Source organism: Clinocottus analis, unplaced genomic scaffold, assembly GCF_023055335.1.
Source record: "Clinocottus analis isolate CAN_PGR_092001 unplaced genomic scaffold, fCliAna1.0.p SCAF_8, whole genome shotgun sequence".
In the NCBI taxonomy this organism is placed as follows: domain Eukaryota; kingdom Metazoa; phylum Chordata; class Actinopteri; order Perciformes; family Cottidae; genus Clinocottus; species Clinocottus analis.
Window position 1 is genome coordinate 17,279,136 of NW_027176240.1, and position 26,624 is coordinate 17,305,759.

At 43.5% G+C, this 26,624-nt stretch overlaps 2 protein-coding genes across 2 annotated transcripts; one reads left to right on the plus strand and one right to left on the minus strand.

Annotated features, from left to right (window-relative positions):
- Positions 1 to 4,373: 4,373 nt before the first annotated feature.
- On the plus strand, positions 4,374 to 18,021 carry kmo (kynurenine 3-monooxygenase). The gene is made up of 15 exons (XM_068568261.1): positions 4,374 to 4,508; positions 6,127 to 6,196; positions 6,392 to 6,489; positions 7,102 to 7,191; positions 7,752 to 7,800; positions 9,086 to 9,173; positions 12,364 to 12,529; positions 12,644 to 12,715; positions 14,032 to 14,153; positions 14,760 to 14,907; positions 14,987 to 15,044; positions 15,126 to 15,208; positions 16,098 to 16,199; positions 16,291 to 16,350; positions 17,574 to 18,021. Exons 1-15 carry the CDS (start codon positions 4,449 to 4,451, stop codon positions 17,718 to 17,720), a joined length of 1,413 nt encoding a protein of 470 aa, XP_068424362.1. The 5' UTR covers positions 4,374 to 4,448; the 3' UTR covers positions 17,721 to 18,021.
- A 1,339-nt stretch (positions 18,022 to 19,360) lies between these two features.
- On the minus strand, positions 19,361 to 26,210 carry opn3 (opsin 3). Its single transcript, XM_068568428.1, has 4 exons — positions 25,871 to 26,210; positions 23,707 to 24,026; positions 20,727 to 20,978; positions 19,361 to 20,072 (listed from the first exon to the last, which is right to left on the minus strand). The coding sequence occupies exons 1-4, from the start codon at positions 26,187 to 26,189 to the stop codon at positions 19,797 to 19,799; spliced, it is 1,167 nt and encodes a 388-aa protein (XP_068424529.1). The 5' UTR covers positions 26,190 to 26,210; the 3' UTR covers positions 19,361 to 19,796.
- Positions 26,211 to 26,624: the final 414 nt, after the last annotated feature.

The following is a 26,624-nucleotide window of genomic DNA, read 5'->3' on the forward strand; positions in this document are numbered from 1 at the left end:
ACACATTTACACACATGAACACGCATATGAACACACGTTCACACACATGAACACACATTTACACACACACATGAACACGCATATGAACACACGTTCACACATGAACACACATTTACACACACACATGAACACGCATATGAACACACGTTCACACACATGAACACGCATATGAACACACGTTCACACACATGAACACACATATGAACACACGTTCACACACATGAACACACAATTACACATACATATGAACACACGTTCACACACATGAACACACACATATGAACACACGTTCACACAAATGAACACACATGAACACAGGTCCTAATGGGAGGAGCTCCCATCACGGAGGCTCCTCCCATCAGGACCACATTCCTGCAACAGGCTCAGCTACGGCAGCCGGACAAGACAGAGTGCCTTGGCGATACTAGGGGTGGAGCTAGAGGTAGGAGGGTCGGACAGGTGGACAGGTGGAGTAGGGTCGACAGGTGAAGGACACTGGACAGGCGGAGGACACTGGACAGGTGCAGTAGGGTCGACAGGTGAAGGACACTGGACAGGTGGAGTAGGGTCGACAGGTGAAGGACACTGGACAGGTGGAGTAGGGTCGACAGGTGAAGGACAGTGGACAGGTGGAGTAGGGTCGACAGGTGAAGGACAGTGGACAGGTGGAGTAGGGTCGACAGGTGAAGGACAGTGGACAGGTGGAGTAGGGTCGACAGGTGAAGGACACTGGACAGGTGGAGTAGGGTTGACAGGTGAAGGACAGTGGACAGGTGGAGTAGGGTCGACAGGTGAAGGACACTGGACAGGCGGAGGACACTGGACAGGTGGAGTAGGGTCGACAGGTGAAGGACACTGGACAGGCGGAGGACACTGGACTTGCGGAGGACACTGGACAGGTGAAGGACAGTAGACAGGTGAAGGACAGTAGACAGGTGGAGGACAGTGGACAGGTGCAGGAGGGTCGAAAGGTTCCCTGGCCGGCACCTTGCGCTTCATCCTCTCCAACTCGACCTCCCTGTCCTCCATCCGCCGGCCAAAGAAGCCCAGGTTTTTCTTCTTCTGCCTGAGGCAGATGTCCTCCAGGTTCACTATCTGGCGCCTCAGCCTCCAGAACTCTTCCTCATTGTCATTTTGTTCACCCTGATATTTGACTTGCAATGAGTGCATCTTGCAGGACTGCTCCTTCAACTTTTGCAAAAGAACTTCGCGCTCCACGTGAGCAGCCGTTCGGATAGTCTTTTCTTTCAGCACGTGCTCCCGCTTCAGAGTACTAATTTTATCCTTCCAGGCCTTGTCGTTGTCGCTGACCAGCTTGGTCTGAGCCTTTAAGTCCTCGGAGAGGCTCTGGATCTTATTTTCCATATCTTGACACTCTGTAAGAAGAGCCTTTAAGCTCAATTCAGATGCCTTTTCTTTATTGTGGCTCTCCTCCTCCAGAGCGGAAAATCGGGACTGCCAGGCGTTGTCGTAGTAGCGGGCCAGATTGGTCTGAACTTCCAGGTTGTTGGTGAGGCTCTTGACCTCGTCCTGTAGATATTCCCTCTCTGAATAAAGAGCCTTTGCGTTGGACTCGCTCTCGGACCGCAGCTTGATCTCAAGATTTAGCTTCTCGGTAAGATCCAGGATTGCTTCTTCCTTCTCCTGGATCGTCGCCCTGAAATGCGATTCAGACGCCTTTTCTTTATTGTAGCTCTCCTCCTCCAGAGCGGAAAATCGGGACTGCCAGGCCTCGCCGCTGTCGCAGCCCAGCTTGGTCTGAGCTTCCAGGTTTATGGCGAGGCCCTCAACCTTGTTCTTTAGATATTCCCTCTCTGAATAAAGAATGTTTGCGTTGGACTCGCTATCGGACCGCAGCTTGATCTCAAGATTGAGCTTCTTGGTAAGATCCAGGATTGCTTCTTCCTTCTCCTGGATCGTCGCCCTCAGATTCAATCCAGACTCCTTTTCTTTATTGTTGCTCTCCTCCAGAGCGGAAAATCGGAGGTGCCAGGCCTCGCCGCTGTCGCAGCCCAGCTTGGTCTGAGCTTCCAGGTTGATAGCGAGGCCCTCAACCTTGTTCTTTAGATATTCCCTCTCTGAATAAAGAACCTTTGCGTTGGACTCGCTCTTGGACCGCAGCTTGATCTCAAGATTTAGCTTCTCGGTAAGATCCAGGATTGCTTCTTCCTTCTCCTGGATCGTCGCCCTGAGATTCCATCCAGACGCCTTTTCTTTCTCGTTGCTCTCCTCCAGAGCGGAGAATCGGAGGTGCCAGGCCTCGCCGCTGTCGCGGACCAGCTTGGTCTGAGTTTCCAGGTTGATGGCGAGGCCCTCAACCTTGTTCTTTAGATGTTCCCTCTCTGAATAAAGAACCTTTGCGTTGGACTCGCTCTCAGACCGCAGCTTGATCTCAAGATTGAGCTTCTCGGTAAGATCCAGGATTGCTTTTTCCTTCTCCGGGATCGGCGCCCTGAGATCCTTCATCTCATTTTGAGCAGAAATTTCTTTTACTTCAACCTGTGCCTCTTTTTTTGGACCATCTTGAGGCTGAGCCTCGTGTCTCTGGGTATCCCCTTGATACATTTGAAGCAAAGATGGGGAAATATCAATATAAATGTGTCGTAAAGATACTTGTGGCGCGCCTCTTAAAGACGATTGTGGGGCGTCTTTATGAAGATGATCGTGGTCTATTAATAATGATTTCGCAGTGAAACACTTTGCTGGTCTTGAAAAGTAAAATAAATCTGCTTTTTGTGTTCTCAGACGTAGATCCTGTCGTACTGCATGCAAGCATGAGCGAAGAGTCAGGAATTGCTTGGAGCAGTTGTACAAATGAGTTTAGGAAAGAGTTGTGCCTTTGAAGCCAAAGTGGGCGGGGCATTCCATCCCCATGGAAACAATAATCACAAAAAAACAAGATGGCGTCCAAAGCAGAGGAAACTGTGTATGTATGTATGTATGTATGTATGTATGTATGTATGTATGTATGTATATATATATATATATATATATATATATATATATATATATATATATATATATATATATATATATATATATATATATACATTTGAATGTGTTTTTTTAATTATTACTATTACATTCTCATTTGAATATTATTACGGTTATTGAGAATACATTAATATTAGTATTCGGACTAATAAATTAGCATTATAAAATGATAAACGTCCTTCCTGTGCGTGTCCTTCTTACCTGAACAAGTCCTCCAGCTGAAATCCTTTCTATCCACGGAGCAGAGAGAGGAAAGCTCTTCGTTTCCCGGACCCTCGCTGTCGCCACATCAGAGAGCTGATTGGCTCTTAGATCTGACAGCAAACACGACCTGTTGTTATGTGTAGTTGTAATATTTAACCCTCGGTTGTTGACTATTGGTCTCAAGTTTAATCCTGAAACATATCTTGTGTGGTTGATACAAAATACAAATCGTATTTATACAACACAAATCAAAACTAGTAGTCATGTATTTCACAGGTAGACATAAAAATAACAAAGGATGCAGCTACACACGCATCTCCATACACATATGTTCATAATCACATATGAATACATCCAAACATGATCTGTAAACTACAAGAAGTTTAAAGAGCGGAACTAACAGGAAGTATTGTTTTCTGTAACTTCCTGTGTATACATTGAAGACAGCTGAAAACTGTCCGAGTTGGTCGCAGTTTTTCTTGAAAGGTCCGCCTCCCACAGCGGCCGCTGCTTTCGAGGCGCAGCTTTAATAAACGAGGTCGGTACGTGTACATTTTGTTCGTTTGTTTTATGGTTCATTCGGAAACACGGAAATACTGACGCCCTGCACACGCGCTCTTTGAATTTATGAGCGTGACAGCCACTAAAGTTGCTGCCGTCACACAGCCAGTAGATGGCGACCTTTGCCTGTTTAATGACATCCACGAGACCCTGACCGCGTCAGTCACCTCACTGCCGTAATGGGCTCGTCTTTCTTTCTTTTTTACTACGACTACACACAGGTGGTAATTTTATGAGCTTTTAAGAGAACCATATTGTGGGGCATGTACAGTTCAGAATAGTTGGCAAAAACTGAAAACAACATTTTTACACCACAGTAGGATGTTTGGAGAGTCTATCGGGCTTTCTGGCGGCCTCGCAGGGAAAAGGAAGTGGTGTAAAAGGAGCTACCATGCAAGGTGCCACATAAGGATTATCCACCATTCATACACAGTAGGCGAAGCTATGGAAGCAATTTAGGGTTACGTGTCTTGCTCATGGGCTTGCGGAGCCGGGGATCGAACCACGTGACCCTGCTCCACAGCGAGCCCAGACGCTGAGCCACAGTCGCCCAGTGACTGTCCAGATGTCAGGAGTGACCTACTCAAGGGACTCGCCTTGCTCCTCCTCTTATCAATCATTACCCACTACTTCTGTTAATCGCTCTGAACTGTACATTCAGAGGCTTCAGACCACCAGACTGAAGCACAATGGAGAACTCGACAGGCAGGCCGACCAAGAAAACAGTAGCAGTGGTGGGCGGTGGTTTGGTAAGAAAAGAAAATGCAAGTGTGTGTGTTTGGGGGTGTTGGGGGACTCTCTGTCGTTGCACATTGAAGTCAAGCTTGCATTTTAATTTACCTGTGTGGAAATAAGGTTACAACAGTTTAGCTACGGCTATGCATGTAGTGTTAATTTTGTTTATTAAGAGAAAACTAGAAAATTTCGCAAGAAATTTTGAAAGTGTGGCTACTACTGCCGTAAGACCTCGCAATATATAGCTTTTGTTTCTGACGCCCGTCTCTCCTCCAAAGCACTTGAGTTGGTTTGTGTGTTAAACTGATTGGCTGATATGAAGCACCTGTGTGCTGCCGTCGTCATGGTGACCAAGTGAGCGCCAGCAGACTGATTAGAGGCAGACTGGACTGTGGACTTAAGGAAATAAACTACTGAACGTCCTGAACACACACAAACGTATATGAAATATCATATGACCTTATTAATGATCACAGTGTTGACAACTACACAATATAAAACACACGTAAACGTCTTTGTGTGTGTATGTATGTGTGTCTGTGTATGTGTGTCTGTGTGTGTGAGACAAACAGACAGAGAGACAGAAGTCATCTGTGTTGTGTGTGTGTGTGTGTGTATGTGTTTGTTTGTTTGTGTGTGTGTATGTGTTTGTTTGTGTGTGTGTATGTGTGTCTGTGTGTGTGAGACAAACAGACAGAGAGACAGAAGTCATCTGTGTTGTGTGTGCGGGTGTAAGTGTCTGTGTGTCTGTTAAACTGCCCTAACGAGAACACCTGTGGGTCGTTAGATCAAAGGTTGCCATGGTGATGACTTCAAAGGGACTTCCTTACGCTGAGCTTAATAGACCTAAATACTGTGGAACTCCTTTCAAACTATTTTAAAAAAATGGTACTTTAAAAGCCACTATTGCTTCGATATCGCATATTGAGCGTTAGGAAGACCTGATGAACAGATACTGTGACTGGCGAGTCTGTACGATAAAACATGTGTCTGTACGGGCGATTTACAAATCAGGTACGAGCTTCAGGGGAGACGTGGCTTTGGAGGGAGATTTAACATGGCGGCGGATGGCAGAGCGAGGTGGACTCGCTCTCACATTCAGTCCGATTTCAAGACGTCTGAGTCTGTTGGATTCCTATCGACCGCAGTTTATGACAGAAGACAAGATTTCCAACGTTTCTATCCAACAATGGTGTATGAAGAGTGAACATTGTGCGAGTAAAGACAAAATACGTTTTATTTTTTTAACAGTTTCTGTCGCTTCTTCTCACTCTGTTAATTGGTGCGCCACCCTCTACGAACATTTCGTGAAATTTTTTTTATGTTTTTTGCATTTTTCGGGAAAACGTACGGGCGAATCTCTTAGAAAAGTCATACCTCACGATTCCCGCGCAAACCGCACGTTTCGACGTATTTTTTACGCATGTGCTGGCAACGCTCTGGGAGGAGTAGTGGTTTGACTATAAGAAGAATAATAATAATAATAATAATAAGCCCGCAGGAGAACATGAAGTGTGCTTGCAGCATGGGGTCTATGACCCCATGCGGCTGAAGCCACACTTAATTAGTTTTGCGTGACTGTGTGAACCACTGGTGTTAAAAGATATGTCCATACTCCCAATCACCATTCAGGTTGGGGCCCTGAATGCCTGCTTCTTTGCCAAAAGAGGCTTCAATGTGGAAGTCTTTGAAACCCGGGAAGGTAGTATCCAAAGCCTTCTTTTAAGAAATGAACATTGTTATATCATGGACTCTCTGAGGAACAGATGCCTTGCATGACATTTATACAATATCCTGACCAGTGCACACATAAATGTTAAAAACGCACAAGTGTTTCAACAGATATATCCAAAGTTTCTCAAAGGTCCAATTAACATGTTGTGTCTGACTTTGCCAGATATCCGGCAAGCCAAAGTTGTGAAGGGAAGAAGCATCAATCTGGCTTTGTCTCACAGGGGCCGGCAAGCACTGAAGCAGGTTGGGATGGAGGACAAGGTAGGCCGATCAAATAGATTCAATGTTTAACTATGAAAGTGTAAATGGGAACAGGACTGACCCTGGTCTGCTTGTTTATTGGTCTACAAAATAACACATGTGTGGGTCATCCACTATTCCTGACTGTGTTGCCATACAATTCCTCTGAAACGACACTAAATCCTAGACGAGGTGGAGGCATGCTAGTTTAGCTGGATTTACAATAATAAATACATATGAGTCCCGGCCCCCGGACAACCCCTGCTTTCTTTGCTCGCGGTCCACTCAATTTTATTTTGGCATCCGACGTTGGTCGGTCGTCTTTTGTTGGCTGCACCTTAGCATGTTCTGCACGCATGAGAAGCCCACGTCAGACCCTTTTGCACCTGTGGGACTTTTAAACACGACAAAAGCGAACCCTGCATTTACACAGCTTTCACATAAAACTCTCAAGGTCAGATGCTGGGCAACCACATGTTGGGACAGTCCATGGCACGACACCCTGTTTCAACTTTGACCACTGAGACTGAAAACATAGATATTACCAACGCAGAGTATAACACTATGCAGAATTATTTATCCTCAAGTAAATGAATTATTTTTGCCCCCTCTGTAATAATAATTTTCCCTCAGATTGTCTCCCAAGGGATCCCCATGAATTCAAGAATGATACATTCTGTGAGTGGACAACAGTCCCAGATCCCTTACGGCAAGAAAGGCCAGGTAAGTAGACCGTTGTTATAATGTGACCATATATATATATATATATATATATATATATATATATATATATATATATATATATATATATATAATCTCATGACTAAACCAAAATATGATGCCATTGACCAAGTATAGGACTACCGTCATTCACAAAAAACTGCATTTTTTTTTCTGCATGGTTGTCTTTAGCCATTACAATAAGACATTAAAACAACATGTGTGCACGTGCAGTTGTGTGTTTACTGTAATGACTCGAGCATGTTGAACAGTACAACTGACAACTGTTGCAGTCTGACTGAAATGATGTCCCAAAGCAACACAGCGTCATAGGGAGTCTGAAAATGGCTTTGAATTACACCGCTGGCAGCTTGGTGCTCAATCCCACGGGGACTGGCACGTTCAAGTAAAATAAACATCAAAGACAGTGAAAGCACATGGAGGCATAAATTGGACACCCTAGGTTTCCTGCGCCTGTTTTAAATGAACAGCATCAGAGTTTTGTTTGTGAAGCTGCAGGTGCTTGTAGAATTCCACTTTAATACAGATTATTTTAATTTCAGTTCATCCTGTCAGTAGACCGAGCCAATCTAAACAAGGAGCTGCTCACAGGTAAGCACATTACCAGTCAACATCATTAAAGGGATGCGTTCACAATCAAATGATGCACTTCTTGAAAATGCTACAAATGTGTTCTAGTTCAGCCCAATTCTGACGACTATTTAACATGTCTGCCTTTTACTTAAAAGTTATGACCCTGACATTTCAGCCTGAATTGAACATCATCAGTTAAGCAGCAGCACAAGGTGAAAACGTGTAGCCTACAAAAAATAAATAAAAGAAAGTGGTGACACTACAAGAGGCAATAACTCTGCGATATTGTGCAGATTCTTCTCATTTTAAATTTGTTTGTAAAAGAGGTTTGACAAATGTCTCTTACTGTCTTATAACGTTGGACAAATCAATTAATGATATATTATCCAAAACGTTTTTAACATTTATGTATAGCCCAACCTCTCTGATATTATAGAAGAGGCGGCAGAACTCTGACTTCAAAAAGCAAGATCAGATCTTTGAACTTTACCGCTGCAGCCACGAGTAACGACCACAGGATGAATGTAGCTGAACACAACCATGCCTTTTATTATAGTGAATTCAACTTTTTATTCTTAAGAGTAGTAATGTGTTCATCTTTCATCAAAACTTTCAGACTGTATGGTATCACTGATCCACTTTTACAAACGGCATATAATACAGTATATTAATATGTACTGTTGAATTCTATTTTAAGCCAATCAAGTTACCCTCAATACATTCATAATTCAAGAACAGCAATTGTTCTAAAAGAAGTCGTTTGCTATTGCGAGTCGAGCCAGATGGACTGCAGATACTCCCCGCGTGTGAGCTTCTTTGAACTGCATGTGTGCGCCAGGGGACGTCTGGGGATTTTGCCTAATATTTAATGAAGTGCCTCAGTGCACACTTGGAGATAAGTGTGCGACAGCATGGGTCTGTATTTAATCATGTGTACTAAATAAGGGTGGCCAGTTACAAAGCTGCCGCTCTTATCAGGACTGATCCAGACTCCTGGGGAGAACATTAAAATAAAGAGGATTTTGGGGAGTGTGACAACCTAAACATTGAACCCCCCCCCCCCCCGCCCTCCAAAACCAGACGGACTGACTGCTATGTTGTGTTGTTTACGAGAGTCGTGCTAATCACCATACGGTCGTTCCCCTTTAGCGGGGAACTGTTTGCTGGAGGCCTGTGTCCTTGCAGCATTTTATTGGGATTGTGAAAGGCTCCGTGGCTGTTTAACAAGATGTTACCTGCTAGATTAACCTGCTGCTGTTGACAATGTGCTATAAGCTCCTTTTGTTACATGTTACTCCCGCAGAGGCAGAGACGTACCCGAACACAAAGTTGAACTTTGACCACAAACTGCAGGACTGGAGTGCCGAAACCGGACAAATGACCTTTGCCAGGTAAATAGTTACACATGTTACACACATGCACCTGTGTATTCTGCACACACTTTCCCTAATCGTTGCCCAAACAGCCACCTGCTTAATCATAACCCTTTATCCTAGACCAGGGGTCAGCAGCCCACGGCTAAATAAGGATAAATCGATAAAAACAAAAGTCACAGAGAAAAGTAGAGAGTTTTGTTCTGCGTGGACGTATTCATTTGCTTCTACTGCTGTCTGACTTGTATGCTTGACATGTGGCGAGAAATTAGCAAACAAAGAACAATGATGTTCCTCATGGCTTGCTGTCTGCTGGCTGTTCAGGCCAGCGAGCTGTTTCAGGTCTTGAACGTCGCTTTAATGCTTTTTATCCAATCAGATCTCACCTCTGTGTCTCTGTATGTCTCTCGCTCTTACTTCTCTCTTCTCTTTCTGCAGGCGGCCTGGCCGTCACTGTTTAATCCCTGTGTGTATCCAGGCGCTGTGTTCCCTGCACAGTGCACACACACTCCTGTACATTAGGTGGCGCTGTAGGCACCTAGTCACATTGACGTTAACCTAAACAAAACATAACCCCATACTCTCAACTTCAACCAAGTTGAACCAAGACCCTAAAAGGATCTGCTCACTTGGACTCTTTGTTATAACTCTGAACATGTTGGCACACGTGGTCCTGGACATGTTATCAGTCACATGGTCTGGGATGGCGATAAACATGTTGATTTTAAAGACAGTGTGCTTGACTTTTTACTGGCTTTTTGTAATTGTTTGTCCCTGAGCTAAACGAGACACACAGTTTACCACCCGATTAACACCAAAACACCTCCAGGTCTTTCTAGCTGTGGGAATCAGCGTATCCCATGCAATGAATTACTCACGCAGGGGCACGGACAGTTTTAATTTGATAGAGTTTTTAAATAGAATTCAGCCTTATCTGAAATGTGTACAAATCCATTTGATGTGAATATTGTCATTGCTGTTTATTTATTTAATTGTGTATGCCTGGCGGTGAGATGACTACCCTGTTGAAACTGTGGATCAGAATGAGTCACTTTGCAGTTATTGTCACAGTAAATACAGACTTTAATGCAATTTTGATCAAGATTTACATAACGTGTGGGTTGAATCCAAAAGCCCCCTGGTGTGCGCTTAACACTGGTCATTTCCTTTCCGCTACTGAGCCCATATTTGCTGTCTCCAGCTTGTTTTGATTAAATGTATACAGAGAGCTCGATGCCCCTGGGATAGCATTAACATGAAATAGATAGACATGAACTGGTTTCATCTTCTAGTCTATTGTATGATAATGGACCAATCTACTTTATTGATGTAAACTTAATAACATCTTAATGATGTTTGAAAATTGTAACTGAACGCTATAATGAATAATCTGATGAATGTTTTGAGATCTTAAGGTGGAGGCACACGCGTAAAAGAGGGTTGTCACCAAGCTTTACAACACTGCAATTTAGGAAAGAACATATTGTCCCATATACTCTGCAATTAACACATTAATGGTTGCATTTTAGTATTTTTACACAGTAGTAATTTCCACGTGAAAATAGAGCAGGTAATTTACCTAATAATATATTTACTTTGTTACAATTGTAAAAATGACATTGAAGCTCCCGTTTGAAATCAGTGTAAAGTATGCATTGCCTAATCTATCTTATAATTGTTGAGTCTACCCGTTCGAGAGTGAAATGTGGTGAATGCAGACCAAAGTGTGACTGCTGTCTTGAATTTAAGCTTTTAATAAACTTTAATTTTTTAGATACATTCATGAACAGACCTCTAAATTCATCTTTTAGTTACCTTTTAACATAGCCACGCTATTAGATAGATTGTGATTCGAGAGCGAGCCAAGATTATATTCACATGTAAGTAATGCATGCAAATATGTGTAACTGCAGAAACTATGACAGGAGGCCCTCTCCATGTGGCATAGCAGACTGTGTTCAGTGATGTGGGAATACTGTCTGAGCAGATGGACCAAACAATATGCTGGATGTGTTTGACGTGGTCTTGAGGTGCCATCATCTGTGACCTCCAGGGCTTTAAGTGAAGTTACTTAGAATCAGAAGAAGCTATATATGGTCATAACCATCGTTCCAATTTAAAGTGTCAATGAAATATGTAGCTGTTTAGATAGGAAAGGTTGCTGACCTATTTCTTAAGAGCCATTTTGCCCTTTTTTCCCATCAAAGAAAATGTGTCTTGAGCTACTACTTGATATCACAGCTTCTAAAGTTGTATATATAGTCATATCATGTTACAAAAACTATAGTTTGTTGTATTTATGAAATAATAGAACAAGAATAAAGACAATTATTGACGTTGCATTGCTACTTTACCTATTTACAACTACCAAACTCAAATGTGTCGGCTTCAATGAGGTCAATTAAGATGACGGCCATCTGGACTTTGTATCCTGTCGATATTTGTGGGTGATTTGGTAGAGTGTTTGTCCTTGAACTCTAAGGTTGGAGATCAATCCCCATGTGAGTTTTCTATTTCAAAACATATATCTTTTGCGACGTTTACGCTGAGCGACCACACAACGCCGGACTTTTAGAGCATCGCTATGAAGGACGGACACGTCTTTACTAGCGGACTCGTCACTGTCTTATACAACTAGCAGCAATAGTTGAGTTTGGAGACTTGATCCACTTCCTGAAAGTAGATTTGTTCTGCTAAGTTTGTTGCAGCAGATAAGGAATCGCTCTTCTCTGCTCCTCTGCAGTCTGATACTTTTCACCAGATGCTGTGTGTTTGTTCTGAAAGAGCCTTTCAGCATTAGATGTTTTGTTGTTTGCTATTTTCTCGTTGATAGTTAAGCTCGAGTGGGGCTCTGCAAATCCTGTCAGCCTACCTGCAGGGGAAGGTGCTTGACAGCGACATTTTAGTAAAACAAATATTGGGTTATTTTCAGTAACCCAATATCACCAGTAACCCAATATCACGAGGAGTTCCCTTCGAAAGATTGTCCATTTGGCCATAAAAATGTAAGGCTGGGGGAGCCGCAACAGAGGTGCAAAACAGCTGCATGCGTCTCTGGAGACGCCGGTTGCCGACCCCTGGTTTAGAATGTAATAAAAACTAAAGACCTTCAGAGTATATAAAAAACTAAATTCTTATTAGGATCTTCTTTATTTAGTTTATATACATATATGCTTGCATGTTCTCATGTTACTGGTGTGTTTTTCAGGTCAGATGGGTCCAGAGAGCAGATCAAGGCAGACCTGATTGTCGGCTGTGACGGAGCTTTCTCTGCCATCCGCAAGCAATTCCTTCGCCGCAGCCGCTTTAACTATAGCCAGACCTACATTCCTCATGGCTACTTGGAGCTGACCATGCCATCTATCAATGGAGAGGTCAGTCCCCTGCGCAGCACCATGCTTATGTTGAAGAGAGTCAGATGTTGCTGATGTCAGCCTCACAAGTGTTGGGCCCCATTGCAGATGTCCTCTTGTTCGTTTTGTCCTCAGTTCGCCATGAAGCCTAATCATCTGCACATCTGGCCACGAAACACATTCATGATGATCGCCCTGCCCAACATGGTGAGTGTGCATTATAGTTCGGTTTTCTCTCGCTTGTTGAAGCTGCACCGATTCTCGAGCCACACGGTTTTAAAATTAGCGATGTGAGCCATTTTGTCTCTGTGCCCGTTACCCTCGCATTTCTTGCCAACCAGGACGACACAAGCATAAACACTTCAGACAGTGCCAGGGCGTGATTGACCTCTGCGATGGTCCTCATTAGTTGGAATTAATTAGCATCATTTTCAGATCTTTATAACCAGTCGGGACTTACTCAGCTACCTTTCACGTTGCAGTTGTGTCCTCCTTTCCATCAGCGCCTGTCTGTTTTGGTCGGACTTCTCCCTGACTCTACGCAACTCAGTGAAACCAGACTGGCACTGCCCTAGTTTCCAGGAGTGCATTGGGGTTGAGAAGAAGGGGGGGTGGGCGACTCACACATCCTTGCTCGCGTGGATACCATAAAAACAGAGACAGTGCTAAAAGGTCCTCTGGGAGGACTTTGTGATGTTGACAGATAGCCCCTGCCAAGTTGAGCAGATAATGGCCGACCACAACCCGGCTGCACTTTCATCTATCACTAGCTCTGGGTAGAGTTCGGATGGTACATGTGCATTGAGCGTGGGGAATTCTATGATGAGTTTTAAGACCTAGGGAATCTGAGCTAAAACACATCATTAAATACATGGCAATATCCGGTGTGTACAATATACCACAGGGTACACATAAAACACAGCATTAATGAGTGTAAGGTCTCCTTGACCTTGTGAACACATCTGCGATAAATCGCTCACTTTCTTAGCTATTTGCAAAACCTTTGTCCAAGTCTCATGTCCTCAGATACACATGACAGCTTTGGGAATTGTTTCAGTGGAACAGTGCTGGACACATTACTTGAAAACTGTAATCAGTTACTTAATCATTACTCATCGCAAATGTAATCATGCGGAAAAAGCCAAGCGTTGCATAACTTTAGTTTTAACACTCAGTACGCAGCGTTAAAAAGATGCCTTTTTAAAAAGCTCTTTTTTAATTTTTTTTTACCATGTTTATAAATAGAAAAAGAGACACGGTTGAACATGAAGTCATCTTACAGTTGGTACTACTACTGACTGTCCAACAGAGCCAGTTTGGTTTGTCCAGTCTGGGCTACTGTAGGAACGGCTCATTCATCATACAGTAACTAAAACAAAATTCTTATTTTTAGGGGATTAAAACATACTTAATAATGTTAAATTCCATTTGCTGCCAATAGATCCCCTAAACGCCACAAACTGTATCTTTTAACTTGAGAAAAAGTGTGCAATAATAGAGTCTTGTTTGTTTTCTACTTTTAGGACAAGACATTTACCTGTACCCTCTTCATGCCCTTTGAGGAATTCGAGAAGATCACCACAGGTGATGAAGTCATCGACTTTTTCCAGGAATATTTTCCAGACGCCATACCACTAATAGGAGTGTGAGTGACTTACTCGCCTGAAACCTTCTCTGCCGAGCCCACCTGAAAAAACGTTTGCATTTCCCATCATCCCCGTCGACAACATCAGCAACCTCCACAGCCAAGCGCTTGCAGCCGCACAGTTCCGTGGTTTTGCTTCAGTTTCAGGTGAACCGTGTCCTGCGTGTCGGTACGCGAGGCATGAAGGTCGAGAAGTCTGGCTTGCCTTTATTTGCAGCGCTTAGGCATAAACATCTGTTTGGCTGTTTGATGGGACCTGGTTGTGTTTGGTTTTATTCAGACGTGCCAGAATCTTTTTATTTTATTTTAATTTCATTTATATTCCTCTATTCATCCAACGGTGGAGAAATTATGCTCTGCATTTTACCCATCCTTAGTAATTAAGGAGCAGAGGGCTGCTGTGAAGCACCTTGGGAGCAACTGGGGGTTCAGTGCCTTGCTCAAGGACACTTTCACATGCAAACGATGAGAAGAACAGGGAGGGAACCGGCTGCCTTGTAGTTTCAGGAGGACCACTCTCCCCATTAGCGATCCAAGACCAGAGTCCTAAAAATGAATAACCCGACACCAGTTTGTAATTGTTTTATTTCTGTTCGTGCCTCGCAGCGATGCTCTCAAGACGGATTACTTCCGATTGCCCGGGCAGGCCATGGTGTCCATCAAGTGCTCCCCGTATCACATTGGGGACAAATGCGTCCTCATGGGCGACGCAGCCCACGCAGTGGTGCCTTTCTACGGGCAGGGGATGAACGCTGTGAGTTGCACTTAACAGAGGGGAACAAAAAGCACATGATTGTGGAAAAGAGGTTCATTCGTCCTTTCATGCTTCGCAGGGCTTCGAGGACTGCATTGTCTTCGGAGAAATAATGGATCAGCTCAATGAAGATTTTAGTAAGTACTTTTTCCAGGGAACAAAGATCAAATGAGACAGAAAACGAGAGCGCGTCTGCTTTTCCTTTGTGTTCGGCCCAGGTGCCGTTCTGCCGGAGTACAGCAGAGTGCGAGTTCCAGACGACCACGCCATTGCAGACCTGGCCATGTACAACTACATTGAAGTAATGTGTCCTTGTCCTTGTCCTACCGCTGAAGTGTTGTATATTGTAAGGTGAAAGTATACTGAGCATACGACTTGTTACATTTCAATAATTTTTTAAAGAGAAATCCGTAATTATAATCACGATGGCAGTCTGTTTATTTGATGGCCTACCAATGGCGTCATTAATTTACTTTTTAAATCTAGTTTCAAGCCATATTTTTACATTGCACTATTTAGAGTTGGGTCATTCATAACTATGTATTTTAACCAGATGAAGAAATTTAGTCATTGGATGTCTGGATCCTAAATGATTGAAAAAATAAACTGAGCACACGCAATGAGCGTCGGAGAAAAGCTTTTTTTAAAAGATGAAACTGCTACATGAAGTGTTCTTACTGGTTTTAGTCACTAGTTACAAATGTTTTTGAAGAGGAGGAGACCTCTGCAGGTAATTTGGCTCCCAGTAAAGCTGCCATGATGGCGATGGAGGTGACAGCTCCAATGAACTTCCATGATCCCGCACTACCAATCTCCATCTTTTGATATTGTTGTGATTGAGAGACTTCTAGCGGCAGAAAGTGACATTATGCACTTTGAACACTTATGATAACAATGATAAGTAGTCTTTACAGTGAAAGGTCATTCATAATCAAAAGAAAGGCAGCTTGAGTTTTGAGTGTGCAAGCACACAAATCTGTAGCCATCAAATTCTCCATTCTGGCTGACAGGCTCCCGAACCATCTGCCCATTAATGTAAGCACAAAAAGATAGTAGTCGGTCTCCACACTTTCGTTATGCTGACAGATCTTAATCACTTAGTTTTTGTGTATTAATTTTAGGACTTCACATGATGGTGGACCGATGGTTCACTTCACAAATATGTGTCCTTTGTTTTTCTGCTTTTGTAGATGCGAGCCCACGTCAACTCCAAATGGTTCCTTTTCCGAAAACATGTTGATAACCTCCTCCACTTCCTCATGCCAAAGACAATAGTTCCACTTTACACAATGGTAAGAGAGTCCCGACAACATAAATGAGCACTGTCACACTGCTGGGTTTACTGTAAAGTCTGTGTCATCTGCTGCTCGTCACCATCTCCAGGTCACTTTCACCAGAACAAGGTACCACAAGGCCGTGGAGCGCTGGCACTGGCAAGACAAAGTAAGCCCTTTTGAGGAAACCGGGTCTTCTTTTTGGACTCTTTCATTGTATCTTCTCGGCTGTAATGAGTCGGTTAGTCCTCCGGCGCTGTCTCAGTGGCTTCTACACTGACGGTCAGAAGCACAGAGGGGATTTCAGAGCCTCCTTTGTAGTTTGTTAAAAACCCGTCGGGATGCCAAAAAGACAAAATGACCTCAGTGTTGAGGGGAAGAAAACAGTACATGATTGGTCACAAAATAATGAGTGTGACATTGAGCAGAGACCGTGTCCCAACTGAGCGTAAGGCTTATTTATTTATATAAATGATATACTCATTTATATACAAAGAGAAGATGTTCATATCTGACATCATCCCACAATATCATATGTACATTATGTTAGATGTTTGTGATTTACCTTCTTAAATTCAGATTTTTAGTCTACGCATGGTCACATCTCAACCACGACAGGACAGATTGGGGACCTATGTATAAATGTGCGTGGTCCCCAGTGGATGGCGCTCTAGAGACTGTGGCGACCCCTTGACTCTCCCCCTATGACCACCATGTGTTGACTTTTTTTATTTTTTTATTAAAATGTCTTAATAACAAGTCGACTGGACGCATTGCCAGGAAATTTGGATGAGATGTTCATGTTCCCTTGGAGATGAATTGTAGTCAATTTCATCCATGTGGACAGCACATTTTGAGTGAATTGTCCACACGTTTGTTTTGTCAATTTAACTTAACACAAAATCAAACCTGGGGAAATAAACTTCATGTTACATGAGTTATTTGAGAATAGTTGTTCTAAAAGAACTGCTCAAATCTTAATTAAATAAAGATCCATTACACCCAAGTAAATATTTGTTTTACTTAAAAACTTAATTCTCAACTTTTGTTGAATTGTATGCATTGTATTGTATAAATATATCATTTGTAGACATATTTTGTACATGTTTAGTAAAACATTGTCTCGGTTACACCAGCATCTAATTGAGAGTCACTTACTGGAAGTGTACAAATGAAACATGTCAATTTCCCTACAATTAGTAGCAAAGTAAACAAAATTATGAATAAATTGAAATGGTCTGTGATCTACTGTTGATATAACAAAAACCTAAAGCAAAGCATGATGGGAAGTTTTCTTTGCAGTTGTGAAGTGTGAGGATTTATAATGTTTTGCATTGCATACCACAGAATTATTGGATTCCTTTTTTTTATGCATGTTTTGTATTTTCACAGGTGATAAACCGCGGCTTGCTGTTCACTGCCACTGGAGCTGTTGTGGGAGGCTCCTACCTGCTCTATAAAAACCCTCCTGACATCAGCAAGCTCATTGTCCCCGCTGAGAAAATGTGGGACAGGCTGGTGGCCCTCCGGACCCCCTGAGCACTGGCTTCCATCTGACAGGCAAAGCCTCACAAGAACTGCGAAGATCCACATTTTAATTTGAGTTTGATTGAATCCTCTCATATGAACAAATGAGAGGCTGTGCCAGGCAAATGAATGTAGCGAAATAATGATTGCCCGAATTTATGCAAGATATGATGATTGGTTGCAGGATTTCGTCACAGTTTATCGCTGTTTGACTAATAATGATTTGAAGGAGTCCAACTGATTGGATTATTTGCATGCCGTCAAGTGTACGTATACGTGTGTGCATGAAGTGCAAATAAAAATAAAAAAAACCTCAGTTTATAGTTACTGTCTGATTTGTATCTAGCCTTTGGCGCCATCGATCACAACATCGAATTTATTCAACAAATTCTTCCACCAGCAGTTTTCAATAAGTGATATGCCGTATCTTTAAAAATTGAAAAAAAAGACAGAACGTGTGCGTAAAATTAACAATCCTGTTTTTCTTCAATTTATTTCCACATTGACTTATATTATTTTTGATAGGTAAACCAGCCACTTCAAGATATATATGCATTTGATAATTAACAACTTTGCTTTATGCACGTGCTAATAAGAACATATGCGTGTGTTAAATACATGCATTTGATGCACATGAACTGGCATTGTTCTTTTTATTTCCTGCCATCAGTTTAATAAACAGAATGTACGGCAGCCTGAAAACAATTGAAAAGAGCCGACACGATTAAATGATCTTTAGCTCATTCAAGTTAGCGTCCGGGCTAACCCGACAAGGAGATGGCTAACATGTGGTGTATACTGTAAGTGTACTGGGCGTGGTTTCAGAGCATTCAGTGGACACGCCCCCCAGCAGTTCAGAGCAGAGAATATAAAATACTTTGTCATCGATTTTGAAAGACAGTTTGTTTTTTTTAATAATCAAAATTTGCCATAAGATGTGTGAGGGAGGAGTTGCTCACTGGGCATTTACGTTTTATTTTAGATACACTTCATAGCGAACTCTCGCCAGGTCCACCCACCATTGGCCTTCAGGGTTCAAGGGAGGCTTTGAAACCATGAATTACAGATTTTATACATTTGGAGGGAAATGTTCAATTAAATACACTTTTAATTGTGCAGCACCTCATTAATAATGTGTTTTTCTGTGGTTGTGACAAACTCCCAGCAGATATTTTTGCTTCACCCATACTTTAAGAATAGATTAATACGCTGGGGACGCACATTTTGAGTGAGTTGCTTTTTTATATTTATTTTGAAGAACAGCAAGAAACTAAACAAGAGTCCCTCCCTCCTAACTTTTCTTTTATCTAAACGCTTTAAAGACAAAGACCACTCAGTCCCTCAGTCACACGTCCGCACTGATTAAGGGTTTTTTATGGGCTACGGACATCCATTCATCAAGTCTATTCATACCCGACAGCCGAGGAGGTTATGCAAGGAGCGTGTCGCTGCAGCACACCGAGGTCCAAATCTCATTTCCTCTTATCTAATTGCACTCCTGTGGTCCCCGTTCATATAAATTCACCAAATGTCATTTCACGGTGACAGCTCTCATCGCACTCGAGATTTTCGATTAAAATGAGATAAGATACAGGAGCTAGCTTAAAATAGCATCTCTTTATTCAATCCATACTCGATGTATCACGGTTTATGTCTAAGGAGCTGAGGCTTGTCTTCCAGGTTACACTCTTGCAGTTTGATTGGTACCAACCGTCGATGTCGATCCAAACTCGGGTCCACAACCGGCTTCTAAAAAATCTCCACACAGTTCTGCAGTTGTGGCATGTTTGACAAATACGCGTGAGTCTGTATCTAAGAGGAACACAACTAGTTGTGAACTACATCTTTATCGCACCACAGATAATGTAGATGTTGCGCTTTCATACGACCTGCTGAAACAAAACACTCTCAGGAAATAGGTTTAGCTGAGGTCTTGGGCTGACAGTTGGAAATATTTACAACTAGTTGTACCACCTAACACACAGCAATGTCCCGGGAGGTTCAGACAGGATTGTTTTGGTTCGGTTTGGCATGTTAGGTCCTAAGGCATACTGAGTGGTGGGCCTGAGAAGTCCCGTCCCTTCTGGCTCATAACGGCCTCACTTGAAAGACGTTGGCCTCCGAGGACTCTTGGACCTTGGAGGTCACATCCAGGTGGTGGAAGTCATTGCTGGTGATGATGAAGACGATGGAGGAGGAGCTGAAAGTCACCCTTTTCTTGGGCCGGACCCTGCCGCCGCACGTCGCCCCGGACACCACGATCGGTCGTATGGGGCGCTGGACCGGAGCCAGAGGGCGCTCTTTGAGGCTGCACTGCGGCCAGGAGAGCCGCGAGCAGAGCAGCTGCAGCAAACAGCGACGGAACTGTGAGGGGGCGAGTCAGAAGAGAAGGGGATGAGTAAGATAAGGAAATTGCGCCCTGTCAAACACACTTGATAACAGCCTGTGAGGACGCCAGGAAAACTAAGACTAGATTGACACACTTAGAGGAAGACGATGATACTATGAGGCAGATTTTATTCTCATTTTGAATGTCTAAATAAATGTCTAATGCATTCTGGGTAATTTAATTCTGTAATATTTTGTTTAAAAGCGCAGCAAAAATGCCCTTATACATATATATAAACATGAAAATAAAAATATAAATAAAAAAAATGACACACTTGTGGTTTCTTCCACTCAAACAGCAAACTGGAGCAGCACAAGCGGAGATTCACACATCATTGATTTTCCCTATAATACTGAGTTCAGCTGTGGTCACTGGTGGGGAGAATAATCGACTGAACACACAGGAAGTGGCCAATGGGAACGCTCCAGCAGACATATTATATTCCAGACGCCAGCCAAACATGAGTCTGCTCTGACGGTAGAACTTTTTCCCTGACCTCACCCTCACCCGCGAGGATAGGAGCAAAGTTTACTGATGTCCCATCGTGTGCAGGGCTATACATTGACCTTGAATAGATAGAAGTAGTTAAAGTCAATAGCCGTTACTCAGAGAGCTTCAGAAGTACCAACCTTTCTGCTCATGAACACGTAGATGAGGGGGTTGAAAGCCGTGCTGGACTTGGCAAAGAACGAGGGGATGATGGCCATTGTGGGAGAGACCATGTTCTTTCTGCCGAAGGCCTCCAACATGGACACCACAGCGTAGGGCGTCCAACACAACAAGAAGCAGGAGATCATCAGTAAAAACATGACAGCCAACTTCTTCTCGTACCGCAAGATCTTGATGATCTGAACCGTTTGGAGGTCCTGGATGGAGCACAGCTACAAGAAACGGGAGAGAATAAGATGCTTTCATGAGCGGGGGTGTTGGTCTAATAATTGGACGGGCGGTTTTGTGATGAGATTGTTGCTGGGAAGGTGGGAAAGGGTGGGAGACAGGCACGCCCTCCAGTGCTGACATTATTTTGACAGGAAAGATGTTTTCTAATCTTCTTTCCTATCCTGTTAATGATCTTGTGACCCCTTTGATTTATCTTGTGACCCTTTCTGACCCCCTAGATTGGGAACAACTAATTTAGATGACCTCCAATGCATTTGGGTCCTATGCAAAGATTACTATGTTGGATATTGTTATTGTACTGCAGCCAAATGGTAAATGTTGCACTGTGATTTGGAACAAAAAAACATAGACGTTGTCAACACTTTAAAACAGGGCTCTACGAGGATCCTTTTTTGACTTTTGGACTTTTGGAAATTGAGAAAGTGCAGTTTTTGGCACTTCTTTGTTGACAAACCCGAAACAGACAATTCGGCTGAACAGGAACAAGGACACATGTCCATGTCTCTTTGTAATTTGCACATTGTTGAACAACAACGGAGATTAGGGAAAATCTGTATCCTCTCTTTGCATGTAGGTGGAAGTAACATATATGGGATGAAATGTGAAAATGCAGTGTAACAGTAGCATAAATGGGGAGAAGTCATTAAGTCAGTGAAGTGCAATACCTACCCACAGTTTGTCAACATTTGGCTATTGGTAATACCAGACCGACCTGGGCTGTAGCAGAGTATATTGGGAATTGGGAAATGTATTTGACTTTTCATTTGCAACAGGGAGAGGTTTTAGTTATATCACATTAAATCCTTCACAAAAGCAGCTTCAGCAAAACAGAGACACTTGCATTGAGAATGTTTCTATTGAAGAGCATACCACTGCTTTATTGTCTTCTCCATAACTCATGTTTACCACAGACTTGGTGACATTGTAATGCCTCAATAAATAGACCTGTGTCTGATGACACTATACAGTTAAAGTGGTGGGCAGTTTTTAGACTCCCTCAAGACTTCTGATGGAATCACAGCGAGCGTCTATTTCTATTCATGTGTTCAAAAGGTCTGCTTTTATTTATATTCCTCCGATTCTTTGTTAATAGTTCATGTTCTACAGTTCTCCAGCTTTTCAGAAGTCTGCAGTGAGATTTCATGGCTTTGCCGGAGCAGGCCAACTACTATATATAAAGCCAAAATACTCAGTAAAAAAAAAATAGGAGAGTTTTGGGGCTCCCCAATTTCTATGGGACACACTTTCTACAGTTTTTGTTTGTTGCAGGAATCATGAATATGAACGCAAATGCTGCTCACAATTTCTATATGTCTTCAGTGACACCTAAAGGCCTCACTTCTAAGTATCAGTACAGGCCCGAGGAACAAAGAGTTTTTGAATAATTTCCCCTGTTCAGGGCCAGCCCCGAAGGCACAATCCCATTATATGATGGAGAAAAAAAGAAACTCGCAATGAAAGAGAGCAGAAAGACAGCACTTTCCCTCACTCCTCCCTTTCCAAGAGTGCAGTAACGTGAGCAGTGCGAAACCGTGAAAACGCTGTTTGCCGCACTCAGAGGCCAACCTTACCATAAGAACACCACTATAGGAGCAACAAAAGTCAGGCGGCGGCTGCCGGTGTCACAGTTTTGCACTCTGCGGCTCACAGAATTATGGGGGCTTTACGGTAACATACAAAAACGAGAAAGGCTGTTTGGTTTGACTGTTCTGGGCTACTGTAGAAACATGGCGGTGCAACACTGCAGATTCCATGAAGAGGACCCAGTCCATATGTAGACATGAAGGGCTCATTCAAAGTTACAGAAAACACCGCAATTGTTTAGTTTCAGGGGATTTGTGAAAACATAGTTATGAATGGTTCCTTCCATTTCTGCTAAGCTGATCACCCAAAAAGCTGCATGCTTTAAATACGAATACTAAAGAGAAGCTCCGTGTTCAGTTTGAGCGCGAGCAATGCATGAAGTTGAAGTGTCTATCAAAGTAAAAGTTGAGTGAAGATGAAGCAAAAAGAGGCTGAAAAGAGTTGAAATGCCAGTAATGGTGTAGGTGATGAAGTGGACAACCTGGAATAAATTAGAGGAAGTTGATTTGTATGAACTGAAAGTGGCACACAAATTATATGTGCTTAAAGGGAAACATTTTCTGTTTTTTTTTAACTGGCTCTCGACCGCTGTGTCATCCGGCAAACCCTTGCCGCCATGTGAGCGGGGAGCTCCGGGCGCTTGTAACATGGAGGGAAGACAGTGAAGCGGGCTACACGGTCCACCAAAAACAATATGTGATCCCTCTCAAACAGCTCTCAAGCAGTCGAACCGCATTTGAAATGTCAGTTGATGTGGTCCACTGAAACAACTTGAATTAAAAGAGAAAAGTCAGGACAAGAGAAAAGATCAAAGCATGTGAAATGTCTGTTGAAATGTAGCTCAGTGGTGAAGGAAAGTTCGGCGGGAATGTAAGCTCTGAAGACATCCTCGTTTGTCTCTTGTTGGCAAACAGCAAAAAAAACCAAAAAAAAACGGATGAAGTTAACTAATAAAGTCATAACTATTAGTGGGCACAATCGGCACTTTCTGCAGTCATCTTTAATGTTTCCTTCACAGATTTTAGTCAATGGTTTTGGTTTAGCGACCAAGTAATTCACTTTGTAAATTAGCCTAGCTTATACATTATTTATAAAATATACAAACAACTGACAAGCATGACCTACCATTTGCACTGTGTAGAGGATGTTCCCGTAGCAGTAGATCATGATGCCCACGGGCACAAAGAAACAGGCCAGGAGGAAGAGGAGGATGAAGGAGGCGTCGTTCGGGTCCTTCGATGCCCAGTCCAGGGAGCAGCCCAGCCGGTGGATCTCCAGCGTGTAGCGGTTCCACCCCAGCAGAGGAGCGCCCGTCCAGGCCAGGGAGTACAGCCAAATGTGGCCAATGGCCCGCCACGCCCACGGGAAGTCCACCACCTGGGCATGGACCACCCGGATGTAGCGCTCATAAGCCAGGGACGCCAGAGTCATGATGGAAACGATGCCTGGCAGGAGAGGGGGAGGGAGGGAGAGATAGACAAACGGGTTGAGGAATGCATGCACGCACGCACATACACACACACACACACACACACACACACACACACACACACACACCTCTGAGACCTGCATTGATTCCAAAGTCTTGTACCGTCTTGTACCTAAATTGCTGTTGCACTTGTGTATCAAGGTACAGTATATAACATTGATTCTGCGTCTTTTTCATCAACGCACACCACACACACACACACACACCCATTATCTACATGTCTCTAGACATACATACTCCATACACACACATGTCCTTTTTAGTCTCTGTCTGTAATGCCATCTTTTGAGTAATGGGAGAAACATAGGGGAAAGGGCAGACACCCAAAATTCAAACACACACTGGATTTGGTGACTTGAGCCGCAGCTCCCCAGCTACTGTTTCAGCAGGTCGGACCAGCATTGACAGGCATGCCAGGGTTTTGTTGCTGTGTGTGTGTGTGTGTGTGTGTGTGTGTGTGTGTGTGTGTGTGTGTGTGTGTGTGCGTGTGTGTGTGCGTGTGTGTTTCTCTAGCACACTGACATCAACCTCCTCCGAGTAATATGATGAGGTGGAAAGGTGACAGCGTGGCTGTCTCCAGCGCAGACAAAGCTATGGGATGTATTTTAGTTTTATCCAATGCAGGTGAAGGTGCTGGCAAAGTCGGATTTGTCCCAAACTTGTGATGTTTGTGCCAAATCGCGCCGTTGGCTGACTTCATGCCCTCGGGGTTTTACGTGTAAAGTAATGTCACTTTGTAGGGAAAACCTCTGAGCTGCGCAGGGCATTTCTACCGATGTGATGTCACTGTCTGATTTAAATCTCACCTCCCCTTCTGAGCCAAAGCAGCACAGAAGACACCTCATCCTTTCTGCTCAATGTCGTCATCCACGTCCGTAACACAGACATCAACTTTCATCAAACGCTTACACGTATACTTCGCACACTTTTTGTTGTAAAAAAAAATCTCATCAGCGGCATATTTCCATGAAGCAGAAGCAACTAAGTCGGCGCTGAAGCTGAAGCAAGCCTGTTGTGGGGGAATGACAGAGGCGGGCAGGGTTGATGTCCCGAACATTTGCAAAAAGAAGCCAATGTTAAATAGAGGACAACAGGACGACGGATGAAGTGGACGACGGTCCCCCTGATGAGCTCATTGGCGCTCAGACGTCCTCCCCTGGATCCCTGCAGGAGGGGAACCTGGACGGTGACCCTGAGTAGTTTGTTCTCACTTCCCTGCTGAACACGGCTGTTATGCTAATAAATGGCCAATCATTTCACAGTGAAGTGCAAGCTGGAAAAGCGCAATACTGCACAATGTGCTCATTAAAAAAAAACCACACCACCGACAACACTGCATGCGGTCAGGAAACATTCAGTATTTAATTGGAGGGTTTTCAGGGTCGTTTGATTTCACTGCAGCTCATCACTGACTAAAGGGTCAGTCAACTGAATTTACACCTTCCATAAGCTGAGAGAGAGAGAGAGAGAGAGAGAGAGAGAGAGAGAGAGAGAGAGAGAGAGAGAGAGAGAGAGAGAGAGAGAGGTGTATCCATTTAAAAAGGTGTTTTATGTTCCCTATATTAACACGTGTTTTAAAGAATTATCGCATGCATTATTTATTTCACTATTCTCCCAATTCATAGCATGATATCAGACAGCGTTCGCTCATATTATAAATTGTGTCAGAATAGCATGTATTTAATATGCATGTATGCCCTAATTAAGGGACATGAATATATCACAATTTGATCAATTTGAACTATTCCAGTCAAACGTTTATGTGAGAATAGTGATGACGTGCTGTGTCATCTCTCTCACCAAATAAGCTGTTGCTGAAGCCGTCCCAGGTGCATGTCGCCTGGCTCCACGTCCAGCCGCCGTTGATGCACGAAAGAAAAGTAAAATTTATTCCGATGACCGAAACCAGCAGATCACTCAAACTTATGTTGACCAGTAACAGATTGGTGGGCGTCCTGAGCCTCTTGAATTTGCAGTAAAGTATGATGACAACAACGTTGTTGCAAAAGCCGAACACTCCAATGGTCCCGATGGCAAAGGCGAGAAGTTTGTAGGTGCCGACCGCAAAAATATAATGTTCGGCAGCTCTCTCAGCTCTGGTTTCGTTGGCAGGATTCATTGCGTGGAGGCAAACTTAGTGCCCAGCATGGTGCTGCGCGCGGTGTGCTGAGACGCGCGTGCTGTGCACGAGACACCGTCGGTGTCCACGCCGCGCTCCTCCGCGCGCTCCTCCTCGCGCCGAGAGTTCAAAAACCCACCCCGAGACTGCTGTTCCGCTGCAACCGGGTCAGTGTGCGGCTGTCACACCGGACAGATTGCAAACGTTGCATTACCGGGCTCTGCTTTCAACGTGAACTCGTGTTTGACGACAAGTTTACGCAGAGCAAAACATTGAAGACATTTTAAATCAGAGCTGCTGGTCCTCTGACAGAACACAAATAAAAAAAATGAAATGGCCAGATGACGCAGTAGCCTATACCTACATTCATTTTATATTTAGAGAGAGAGGTGTGTATAGAGGTCAGCACATGGATTACACAATCCAGTATCAACT